The sequence below is a fragment of the Passer domesticus genome, chromosome 4 (assembly GCF_036417665.1).
Source record: "Passer domesticus isolate bPasDom1 chromosome 4, bPasDom1.hap1, whole genome shotgun sequence".
NCBI classification, from domain to species: Eukaryota; Metazoa; Chordata; class Aves; order Passeriformes; family Passeridae; genus Passer; species Passer domesticus.
This window is the reverse complement of record NC_087477.1, coordinates 70,923,782-70,937,273: the sequence shown is the minus strand read 5'-3', so window position 1 is coordinate 70,937,273 and position 13,492 is coordinate 70,923,782. Positions and strand designations below refer to the sequence as shown.

General features: G+C 37.8%; 1 protein-coding gene across 4 annotated transcripts in view; it reads right to left on the bottom strand.

Annotated features, from left to right (window-relative positions):
• Positions 1 to 13,492, bottom strand: part of SLC2A9 (solute carrier family 2 member 9) — a 99,540-nt gene that overhangs the window by 44,230 nt on the left and 41,818 nt on the right. For all 4 annotated transcript variants that reach the window (XM_064418647.1, XM_064418646.1, XM_064418648.1 and 1 more), the window contains one exon: positions 6,210 to 6,342. In XM_064418647.1, the coding sequence (XP_064274717.1) occupies positions 6,210 to 6,342 (133 nt within the window). The remainder of the gene's footprint in view (positions 1 to 6,209; positions 6,343 to 13,492) is intronic.

Here is a 13,492-nt window from a genome sequence, read left to right as displayed (position 1 = left end):
GATGAGAACAACCAGACATATATCACCATAGGCTTCCATGAAAGTATTCTCTCTGATTTTTAAGCATCTGGTTTATCAATCTAAATTAGGTCAGTGCATAATTTTATTTATTTTTCCTGTCCTTAAAATCCTCAGCATTACTTTAGGTCACACAAGTTAAAATATAGGTGTAATCAAGTAAAAACATAGGAATCTGTCTTTTCGTGCACAAGGGAGTTTGCTGTATTTCTAGAGGGACAAGGAACTAAAAAACTGCAATCACTAAAATGGTCAAGTACAAGGCAAGAAAAACAAAAAACATAGACACCCGATTTATTTTCTTTCCTTCATGGCATTAAGTAAAAAGATGTAAATGCACTAGGCAATGGTGATGGATACTTAAAATTACCAACAAGTCAAGAAATACTAAGAAATTACTATGCTATCCATGCATAGTTTTGAATAGACATCACCTTCTTGGAAAAACATTTTCTTGCTACTCAACATCTTTAATTTTCTTCCATTATCAGCTTCTCAGTACCATAAGAATCACAATTTTATATATAAAAAATTGTGGAATTAAATTCTGCATGAGCAGGGAGATAGGGAAACTCAAAAGCCTTTCAGAGTGTGATGTTCAATTTATTAGTTTTGCATTCCAAACCCTGGCATCACTGGCACTGAGAAGCACAGAAGTCGTTCCTCTCCTCGCTGCAATGACTCATTTCCCTCCGTGACTGGCTGCCTCTCTCTATAGGGAAGCTTTATTTTCATGTAACACTTAAAACGTCTAAGGAGTTGCAGTTCTAGAAACTTTTAAAACTTTCCAGATTCCTATTTAATTCCCATGGATCAGAAGTTTTAGAAGCTCAGCCTCCAAAAGCTGGAATACTGCCTTCATAAACAGGAAAAGAGCTGGATGGTTCCAGTCAAGGAGAAAGAAGTCAAGAAACCCTTCCATTTACTCCACCTGTTTTTATCTATCTCACCTTAGTGAAGGTGGAGCACCTGAAAGAGGTACAAAGATCTGAAAAAAGTCAGTTGGTACCATCCCTAAAATCAATCAGGCCTTTAAATTAACTGAAGATGGGCACTCAATATCTCAGCAACACAGGGAATTACTAATTCTTTTTCCACTATAGTACTTCCAGGACTGTGCAAAGAAAGCAGTTGTTATCAACGGAATTAGCATGTGAACTTTGAGAAGAAATTTTAAAAGCTCAAAATGCTATTGAGTGGTTTACGGTATAAAGCCAGCACCAGGCAAAGGGGAGCAGAAAAAGAGAGAAGTGGTCAAAGTTTGTTTGGGCTTATTCTTTGAAAAGAAATGGACAAAAATTAAAATAAGCTGTGGGAGTATTATTATCTGTTTCCCATGGACACATTCTGATGATGACATCCCTGATGATGACATCCCTGATGATTAATTATATTAAATCCTGTGTCACACTGTCTCTCACATCTTTATCTAAGTTCTGCTTAAACAGCATCTTCTTTGGCCACTGTTGTAGACAGAAATTTCCTGGTAATAACTCCATGTAAATACATTTTAGTTCATTCACAAAATGAACTGTTATTTCATATAAACTAATTTTAATAGAGTACTGAATATCCATAAGAATAACTGAGGTATATCTTCCTAGGAGAGATATAAGTATAATAATGCTATTTAAATCTACTAAAATATAGTTAATCTACCAGTATGCAGCATAGAAAAATTTAAGAAAAAAATCTCAGACAATATAATTGCTGGTAAGTTACTTTAGGTTTTTCCTACATGTCACCTTCCTCTTCTTCTAAGTAAAGAACACAGATCTTTTTTGAGTTATTATTTGAGTTGTAATCCTCATCCACTTAAGGATTACATCTTTACCTGTTTCTATGTGTAGTTTTACATACATCAATAAGCCTGTTCAGGTTCACCTGAAACTAGCCCATATGTACAGGTAAAACAAAACATATGCACTCCACCCTAAAATAACACAAGAACTCATAAACAGAGTTGTATTAAAGGTCCAATGACCTAATATCCTTTCTAAAAGATAGGAGGCTTAAGAAAAGTTTTAAAACAAGTCATTCACACCACAATCACTTCACCTTTTGGCAGGGAAGTATCTGAGATGAAGCCTTCACAAAAACCCAGCAAGCGTAGTAGTCATGGCTGTCTCTTCCTTTCCCATAATAATAGTTTATAATCCTTGCAGATGTACAAACCCACAGAGAAACAAAAATAAATCATATATGTGCTTGTTGTCAGTCATAACAACTTATTTTAATCGCTGGATTTGCAGTAAGAGCTTCCTGCTGTTAAAGTTTGGGTTTAATACCTCTCCGGTCCATGCGGGCCCCCTGAAGGGCTTTGTAAAAAATTGGCTGCCTGCTTTTTTAAATCAGGAGTGGCCTTGCTCTTTTGTCACATGAAAAGGTATCAACCCTAATCCATCTTTCTAAAAATTTAAATCTATGCTTCTCATTATACCTACTGTAATGCTTCTTTCATAACCATGGGACTTCTAATGTATGTCTGAACATACTAGATGAACAGATTTTGTATGTCACCAACAGATGTTGCTGTGACATTTTATCCAAGTTGTTTGACCCTTAAGACATAACAATATTCTTTTCTCTGGCAAGCTGGGATACCAGCTGAATTCCATTATTGATTTACATGACCTGCTACTGTAGCTGCATAAAAATGCAAGATTCCTCCCAGTGCACTTCAAAAAAGACATCTCAAATCTCCAACTGCAAGTGTTAATAACCCATGTTGTCAGTCGGAACAAATGTTCAATTTTATCACTACTACTGATTTTATTTATTTTACATCATTGTGATACTCACAGATCAGGGGTGCACTTGGCATGCAACTAATAGACAGCCAGTGTGAAATCCCTGTCTTAACTGTCCTGGAACTTGGATGGCAAACTGATGTAATTATAGCAGCAGGTTTTTCTTTTTCTCCTTGTTTCTATCCCTGTCACTTTTCATTTCCATAATCTCCTTCTAAAGTCCTTCTCTTCAACCACTTGAATACCCATTTCTCCTTTGCTTTCTGGCCTTGATTAAGAAGAAGGATCACACCAGTTAAATGCTAGGCAATTTCTTCCCTTCTATTCTTATAAAATGAGAAGAATATTAGTTATGGGACGTGGGAGAGGAGCTGGGGTGGTTCTGTCCTTGCTTCATTAGCAGGCTTAGTGTCTTGGGCAAAGCAGGTTTACAGATTATGCTGTTGTTCCAGTGGACTGCTCTCTCCCCAGAACACATGGATCAGTTCTCCCACGTTCAGCAGTGAGACAGGAATATGAGAGATAGTTCAGATCTTTTGGATCTCAGGGAGTAGGGTAAAAGCTGTTGACATCCAGGAAGATGAGTCAAGCTCATCTCAGTGCTGCTTTTGGCAGCAGACAGCAGCAAGTCAGACACGGTGTCCGTGTGTCCGATCGGCCAGACGTCAGCTCAGCCGCTCACAGCCTGCTCTGCCTGCATGGCTGGAAAGGGGAAAGCAGGGCACTGGGTAAAACCCTGCTTCTGGGGCTCAGGAGACCTCACTCATCTGAGGCATCGCTGCCCCTGTGCCCCAAAGAGCAGCTTCTCTCATGTGGTGTGCCTTAGGCTTGCACATGATGCCTCTCTAACCCTCTACCCTCATTCCTTCATTTTTTCATTTGGTCCTTCCCCTTCTCTCAGTTTCTTATTTGCCCCTTAAAGACATCTGCTGGAAAAGAGGTTGTCACCACTTCTATTTTGGTAGTTAAAGACTGGTTGTCTCCTGAGACAGAGAAGAAAAGTAAGGGATGAAAGCAGGGCCAAAACCTTGTGGAAACTCAATGACCTAAATTATCTCACTGGGTATTATTTCTCTATAACAATTAGGAAGATTAATGTTGTCATCTCCATTTTAGGAGCTTTGACATACATGCATACTTTAGAGAATTTCATAAAGTCTAAGAGTCATCTGTTTTAAATACAGCAGACCTTTTGCAAATAATAGTTTTATATTTCTCTGACAATGTATAATCCACAGTGAAATATATATTTGCATGAATAGCCTTGATCCATTAAGGGAAAGAAAAGGGATTTAGTCAGTAGAAAGAGTTGCAAATTTCCAATATTAATATTCAGATTTAAGCTAAGAGTCAAATAATTTAAAAGCATTACTGTAGTCATCATTAAAATGAAGAATTCTGCTTTATCATTATATGACTTACAAGCAGAAGGGCATTTTAACAAATCACAACTCCTCCAGTCTCCTTAATACTTAGACTTTTCCTCCCCCATTTCTGCTGATAATGTGAATATCCAGATGATTTGTCTCGATTGTTGATTCACTCTCCTATTTTTTGAATTCCACTGTAGAATACACTCAAAATGTGCTACACCTCGTACTACAACATAGCTCAGAATTGAGCTTTTTCTTTTAGAATTAATGAAATCCAAAAGCATATATTCATATACAGTTGAAAAGCTTTTTCTATCAGTTGTCTCTTTTTTCTCTATCTAAATTTATAGTCTTTAGGGTAGTTCATGAAAGCCATCTTCTTGTAATCAGCAAACCAGTGGCTAAAGCTCATTTCCCCAGGAAACTCCTCTCCTGATGCCTTCTTCTCCAGAACCCACCTCCAATGCCTCTGGATTAGATTTCAAATTATTTTCAGAACATGGATGCTGAAACATCCCAGAGTGCATCTGGCACATTACCAGCAACAGTAAATGGTGTGAATTTCAAGGCAGATGGTGTTATTCTACTGCCATGTTTTCCAATTTTTAAACTCTGCCTATGAGAGGTCCAGTTTCACTGTCAGTGCTGAGGTCTCCAGGTACTGTAGCAGGATTTTTAACAGCTCCTCATAGCAAGTGTAATATTATGCTACAGCATTGCAGATGTAGAGCCTTTGCCAGCCATAGCTCTGGAAATATATCCACAGTTTTATCAGGCAGAAACGAGCCAGTTTAAACTTGGCACCCAGAAGCATTTCTTCCCTGCCCAGCCATGGTGCTGCAGAAGTTTCCACCCAAGAGCCAACCCAAGCTGGGTCCTGCACCCACAGCTGGCAGGGCAGCCCTTTCCTTGGAAAAGCTGCTCTCTGCCTCCTCAAAACTCTGCTGACTCTGTGAAGCTCAAGAGCACTTTCTTGTTTCTTGTTTCTGTGCTCCCTTTTTTTTAAAGCATTGAACTGTATCTCTGTCTGAGGCTCCAGCCTTTATAGAATTCTTCATTCAACACCAAATTGAGACAACATGGGAGTCTCTTCATTAGTGTGCTATTTCTTTTTCAGAGGGCTCTTCAGAACAAAAAAGGTCAATTTTTAGTTTCAAAATAGAAGAAACTGGAGTTGCATTAATTTCATGCTAAAAGATTATTAAATTTATATTTCAGGTGTTGATACACTTTTTGCAAATAACTTTGCAAGCTACTAGTTCATGGCTGAAAATGTTAAGGGTCATATTCAAACAAAGTTTTTAAGAATAGTTTGTAAAGCACTTATGTTTGGTATTTTGGCATTATAATCAGACTCCTTTTTTACAGACTCCTGTTTTTCATATTTGGTTGTTATAAGTTAACCAAATTTTTTAACACTCTCACACCTGTATTGGGACCATAGTAAATTTACTGGAGTGGAGAATGCAACAACTGTGATCAAAAAGAAAATAGTTTTATACCTGAAACCTGAAGCAAGGACAAAATATTCTGTGTCTGTGAAGCTGATGCAATATGGAAGTGCTGGAATTTTTCAGTTAAACAGATGTATGGGGTTTTTATTAGATCAACAAAGGTTATTGAGTTACAGAACACAGGGTAAAACACAGCGACTACTGGGGAAAAAAAAGCAGCAATGGAATCTGTGTTTTTATTAGACAAAGTGCAAAGACTGTAGATAAGGGAGAGTCACAATGACTGAAACCACCTTTTACTTTCAAATGAACCCTGCACAGAGTGGCTGGCCCACAACAGCAGGATGATTTGGTTAGTTCTGTATCACCATGTGTAATGTTATATAAGTTACCTTGCTGGAAAATTTAATTTATAAAAACGTCAAAGCTACAGCTATATTTACTCATACAAATGAAAAAAGAAGAGAAGACAAACGAAAAAAGTGAGAAAAATTATTGCCAAGAGATCCTCTGCTATGAGAATATTCTGCTTCTAGTGTGGTATTAGAATCAGGTGTCTCCAGCCTGAATCTCTACAATAAACACCCTTTACTGCAGAAAGGAACATATCATACCTTTTTCTGCATTGCTCCTGTTATGCTTTTCGAGTAGGAGGTACCGAGGGCTTTCAGGAAGAAAAGGCAGAATCACGACCTGTATCAATGATGGAACAATGATTGCTCCAAACAAGAAAGGCCACTGAGATTCCTGCAAACGGATGCAAACATGAGTCAGTGATACTCTCCCATAGTGACACTTGGAAGAAAAATAGCTTTGATAGGGAACACTATAAAAAATTACAGTGTCATCATTCAAAGTATTGTGTCCTCCACCAGAGTGACATGCTCCTCCTAAGCTTAGTAAGTGATTTGAACACCTCCCTCTCAGATCACCTTAGTCAAGGGCCAAGCCCCCAAACTACTTTTTGTTGTCAGTTTTTATTTTACATTCTTCTACTTCAGCAAGGCCTAAAGCACCCCGTTCTATGTGGTATGGGAATTATTCCATGCCTCAAACATGAAACGGGGCCCAAGATAACCAAATAACTCCCAGAAGTAATGGGTGGGGTATCTCTTAATCAAGCTTTTCACTTCCCCTTTTAGGTGAGAGAGGTGTTTTTAAAAAATGCTCCTGGGATAGGAAAACAACTTCAGAAAGTGTTTTTTCAAACAATTTAAAGCTTGAGGTAATCAGTCACCCTAAGAGCCTGCATTACCATGAAGGCATCAAGACCCTATTTCTTCATTCCTTTTTTCTCTTTTATTTCCACTTGAGTGGAAAACTTTCTATAATGTAGATGAACAAAAAGTGGTTAACACTGTTTATGGATAAACAAGCCTGGATCTTATTTTAAAAGCTAGAAAACTAAGGTTAAGTCTTTAAAACAAGTCAATAATCACATAATCAAAGTGGGTACTGGTTTATGAAGAATAACTTAGGAAAACAGGCAGTATAACTTGTTACCTTCATTCCATATCTGCCTGCAATAGTTTCCTGCAATATAAACCTCTTTGCTATGTACCATATTGAAACAATTATAGGGTGTTATAATTTTTGACAGTACCTCCAGATAAAAATGTTACTCTTTATCAGCCCATCATATTTTCTGAAGGTTTTTCCCACCATGTCAAGGATACTTCTTAAAAGGAAAAAAAGGATTTTTTGTATGCTATTATCAGCATCTGCCCACCTATGGAGACTTCTGTGGAATAAACTTACAATCCTTTTAAAGTCTCCTATATTATATGATTTATAAGTTGCTCACATTTATCTCAAATAACTCTTCTTGAAAGCATTATTTTGAAACAGCTCTGAACTTACCCTTCACAATAAATAGCAAACCCTGCTACTATAATGAAAAGCCCTTTATTTTTGCCACATAACACCCTGAATTTCCTTTATTTCCTCTATTTAAGATTTCTGTTTTAATTTTTAACATCTTAGCTTCTAAAACCTTAAGGTAAATTCATAAATACTCATAAATTCTCATAAATATTTTCCCATTTGCCATTTTGGCATGAATTGATCAGAAAGTCACTGAAGCCAGTGGAAGCTTCTCCATCCATTTCAAAATATTTCACGTCTATTCAACATTATGGAGTGTGTGCTCTACTTGCTTTTCTCTTAATTTACATTATACAATCTTAACTCTTTCCTCCCACTACAGAAAGGAAATAGTAGGTCTAAATAAGTTCAAAGGATTCATTAAAATTGCTGGAAATCAGGTTGAACTAGACCCTCTAAAGAGAACTAAGAGAAGCAGGCAAAAGGAGGGTTTTATAACCTCTTTAAGAAGGAATAGAATAGGACATGTACTGGGACAGTCTCAGAAGCAGTAATAAGCTAAAGGCAAAAGACAGTGTAGGTGACTGAGAAGACACTTAAAACACTTCACCTCAATTGTCAGCAGTGAGGAGAAGCACTCAGGCACTGCTGGGAGAAATGAAAACAACTACATCCCACTTTATTTCAGGGAAAACTTAAAAGAGCATGAAATGTTTTAATTACAGGGGACCTGATTTCATCACCCGCTCGGAATTGGTACAAATAACATGTCAAGATGGTAAAATTTTCATTTTAAACTGTCACATTATGGATATTTGCTTAGGCTGGAGCATGAAATACCTGGCTTTGATGTATTTACAAAAGACAGTTAAACAGTAGAGCAAGTTTGACAACCACAGACTCATTCAAAGGTTGATGGAATAAAGTGCAAAGCTGCAGAGACAGAAGATTGGGTGGAAGGGAGGGAGATAAAATATGGCATGGATTTATCAGCTGCAAATGAAACAAGATCATGGTGCACTGAAACACAGTAAAGAAAATGTTGCCATGTCAGAAAATCATCAGCTAAAATGCAGAAAATGGAACTTATTGTAACCATCAAAAAGTGGAAAAGAAAGTGGCATGGGGAAATGTCAACAGGCACTGCTGGCAGCTGAACTATTCCTATCGAGCTCAATAATCTGTTTAAGCACCAGCTACATTTAGTATTCTCAGCAATTAGGAAGATTTTGATAAAATGTGAAGACACTCTCAACACAGACCAGGTAAACAATATACACATAAATACATTTTAAAGGGAGAACAGAATTGTTAATAAGGTCATTAAACAGAGGTGAGAAGAAGTGCTGTAGTGCCCTGGACATGGGCACCTATTTTTTCAAAGATTTAGTGTGGCCAATTAAATATGCCAGTATGAGATGGATAATGGGATCAAAAAGACTAAGTAAGGAAATAAGCACCTGTGACAGGCTTCACTCTCTCTGTTTCTTTCTAAATAATTTCATAGAAACAGAGAAACATAGAATGGTTTGGAAGGGACCTCTAAGATCACCCCATTCCAGTACCCTGCCATGGCCAGGGACCCCTTCTACTATCCCAGGTTCCTCAGAGACCCATCCAGCCTGGCCTTGAACACTTCCAGGGCTGGGGCATCCACAGCTTCTCTGGGCAGCCTGGTCCAGTGTCTCACCACTCTCATAGTGAAGGTTTTCTTCCTAACATCTGTGCTAAACCTCTCCTATTTTAGTTTAATAAATAGATTTTAATTATTTATTTATCTATTTGTTTTAAAAGCATAATCTGGACATAGAACCCCCTCCCATTCACAACTCAACCATGATTCCCCACTCAGGGTCCTCACTTGCTCTCTGCCCAGAGTTTGGGTTTCTGTGCTGTGGAAATCCCCACATCCCACTGAGCCTCCTGACCCCAGCTGCTCCCAGGCAAGCTTCCCCCATCCTGTCTCCTGTCCATTCTGGAGCCACAGGGAAATGCCCATACCCAAACACCTTCTCCTAGGCTCAGGCTGGACATGGGGTAGCACAGGGCACTCCCCAGCCCTGCTCTGTGTCCTTGTGCAACCACCATGCTGCCTCACAGAACTGTCAAGGGCTTGGCTACCTCTACTGCTTGAAATGTGCAGGAGAGGGTATCAAAATAAGTACTCTTTTCCCCTTTTTAGCACTCAGTGCACAGGATAATCTGTGATCTCTCAGTGAGCAAGTCTATTAACCAGTCACTATTAAATAGTCAGCATATGAGTGTTTATTCTGGAATTAATTCCTTGGGGATGGGGTTGTGATGAGTTTAGTACGTGCTGAACAATTTATAAACAGAAATTACCTTTTTGTATAACTCTTTTTTTTTAATTACATATTTTACCCATTTTGTATGTGGGGCACAAAGAGACAAAAGCCTCTGGCATCCAATGTAAGATACTGAAAATATCCAGGAAATAGTGATTTGGTAGTCTCTTCTTTTTAATTTTCTACAAAAAGCAGGAAACTTCTAAAATTTTAGTTTTGCAAAATATAATCACACATACAGACAGAAATAATTACATCTAGTCTAACTTTTGGATGCCCTAAAGCATCTTGCCTCAGCCTCCTGCTGCAGCTACAGAAGGATGCAGGTCTCTGTGATATTCTGTGTCACATCTGCCAGTCTCACAGGGACACCTAAGGTACCACAGGGCATCAAGATTATACTATCTGCTTATATTCAAGCAATTAAATTTTGTCCTTTTTTGTACAGACTTGGCACAAAAAAATGCATATCAGAAATATTCCATTTGCCCAGGAAAAAAACAATGTATCTCTGCTCAGAAGAGACTGGGTAAATTTACTTAGGCATGCAAAGCCCAGAATACTGCACACGTTCAGCATTTCTCTGTTAATCTGCTACCACACCACATAAAACACTCTTAAAAGGACAACCATGCTGGCCTGGGGCCAAGGACTGAAAAAGCACTGAGATGGAATTAATTTCTTTGCTTTGGATCTTTTCTTCCTTTAGTCAAGGGTATGGCACAGTGGTGATGATCATGTGGCAGCTGAGAAAAGAGAATTTCTGCATCTCAGGCTTCAGAGCAGCTACTCAAGTAAGGTGCAAAACAACTGCCTTCCTCTCACCTTTGTACCACTGCAAACACTGCTCCACAATCTCCTCTGGCTGCAGGGCATGCTAATCTCACAGTTATGTCCCTGCTGGACACAATTTGCTCTTTGCAAGACCATTTCTGTAACCCAGTTTGTCAAAATGTATTTCAATAATGGAGTTACAAATTGCTTACCTTCCTGTTTAAAAAAAAAAAAAAGAGAGATAACTCAGATAATATGTGTATTTCACCTCTGTTCTGCACCCAGATGTGTATTTTTTACTGGTCACTACTACAGCTATAACTCTGACAAGAAGATTATTCAAGTAATTACTCAAGTATCTTCCCAGGTAATAATCAGTACAGAAAGTCACAGACTTAAGGCTGTACAAGTCTGATGTAAAATTCACAGAAATCAGCAGGAGATTTTTGCTACTGAGCAAATGGCCTTCAGATAAGAACTTAAAACATCTTTGAAAGTGTCTGGTGTCTGAGTCCCATGATTCTCTCTTCACTAAATGGTATGTTAGATCATGGAAGTATTCAGAGGGAGAATTAAAGTATCTCTTACGAGTTCCCCAGATGGTTTTTTGTCCAGCTTTCTACTGGAGTAATAACGAAATTTTTACTGCACACTTATATGGCATAATTTTTCTTCATTTATTTGTCTCCAAGAGAAGAAAAAATTTCAGATAAAAGCAATGGGAAATGGGAAGCTTTCACATGGGATTATTATCAGCAGCCAGAATATATATTTGAGCTTATTTAGGAAGAAATATTAGAGGTATATTGGAGCTAGGCACAATTTCTGACAGAACTTCCTTTCAGTTATGCATTTAGACTCAGGTTAGCATCCATAAATAACAAAATATAAAAATAGTAAATTAAAATAATTGAGGAGGATAAGACTCAGCTTTTTAAACATGAGAACATGCTATCATTCTGATACCCTTGGGTACCTCAGATGTCCCTGTGGGACTGGCAGATGCAGCACATAGACCTCCAGAGATCTGCATCCTTTTGGGACTGTAGTGGGAGATGAAGAAAAGTGCTCCAGGGCATCTAGAAATTGCATTAGATGCAAATTTTTTTTATGTGATTATATTTTGCCAAACTGAAGTTATGAAAGTTAGACTAAGGTATATTAAGGTTAAGAGAAAAACTAACATAAAAACACCCAAAGAACATTTGCTGTTTTAAAAACAATGGAAGTTATTGAATATTTCATCTTAACATTTTTTTTAATGACAAAAAATCTGGTTTGGATTTAAAAAAAAACAAGACCCAATTAATTTTAACTTGACATTTACTTCAAGTTAAAAAAAATACCTCAAAATACTAATCAAGAATATACCTCCCATTTTTTTTTTCATTTTGCCAGCAGTTTCAAAAGCAAAGACACTCAAGAGTAGAAAACACACCCTCCTACTCAATATGATGACTGCATGCTATCCTACAGTGCTTCACCAACGTACCATAGCATTAATACCTAATTTGTAAAGGATACATTTACATATTAGGACATGAATTTGCAATAATGGGTAGTTTTACAATGCATAATAGAAAGTAAAACTGAAATGTTAATCTTGGAAGTTAAGAACCTTTAAAAATATATTAGTGATGGTTATCTCCCCAGTGTGAGAAACACACCTGAAAGGAAGTCACAGGTCAAATTGATTTAGATTTATTGCTTAATAACAGATTTATAAGTATTATCAAATACTCAAGCACTAAGAAAACAGGAAAATCTGAAATGTTCACTTGCTCCATTTGAAGCAGAGTCCAACTTATACAGGGTAAGATGAGTTTTATAGACAGACACTATTTGTCAAAAGGTCAGCTAAAATAGGGGAAAAAACTCATCTTTTTAAGTCTGATAAAGTAGCAGAAAGTCATGTTTTAAATATTAGTATAAACAAATGCTCTAAGTTTAGCTACGTGTATTAACTATGGTTCAGTGGTTCAACTGCTATCAGCCTCCACAGTGTTTTGATGTCTTTCTTTTCCTCACATCTGTTGAAGGATATCTTTCCAGGAAAGCTGGTCTATTGCTCTTCCAACTGACCTAATTAAGCAGAGAACAGCTGCATAGAAATTTTCTCAAGAGTCAGGTGAGCACTGTTTCACTGTCTATGAGTAGCAGTCCTCACTGATGATAAGCTTTCATGCCAACGTTAGATGCTCTGCCATTAAGTCTTTTGTTAATTGTTGAGTCTAAGTTATATATCTATCTCCATAGTGTTCTTGTTTCCATCACCACACTTCCAGACAACTCCTCTCCTGTAAGATGTTCTCCAAATGCAAAAACCGCAACATTTCAATATTACAAATGGCCCATCAGCCATATGTTGCTAAAACTTTGGGAATTGAAGCCTCACAGCACAACTTTAATGGAGTGAAACTCATTTGCAAACATGAAAACACACAGCTGTTTTCCCATGCATTACTTAATGAGTTCTGTACAGAAAAGGGATGAATAAATACCGTTGTGTCTGTCTCGGGGAACCAATAAAGAGTAGATTTACAATCTCCAGTAAATACATAATCTCAGCTGATCCACAATAGATATAAACAAAGTACCTCACCTAATGTCTCCATTAGAAATATATCAACACACACCACATTCCCCCAGCAGGGCTGGTATTACGGAGTAGACTCTTCCCATGGGTCCTTCTAAACTGTGAATATGTAACAACCCAGAGGGTCCTGGCAGCATTTCTGTACTTTTATCAGACCCACCAAGGTTGTGTCTGTTGCCTGCACAGCCTCTTCCCTTGCCTGGATCAACCAGCCTTGGGTGAGGTGACCTTCATGTCCCTGACAGCAACTCACAGCTTGTATTGAAGTGCTTGTGCCTTGATAAAAGACTAGGAAATTGCTTCAGCAGTAACAAACTTTGTGCTTTATGTGTTACTGTGAATGGAGGATGGAAAGGTCCCATTGCTAGAAAAAGAAAAGAACTGAGAATATTTGAAA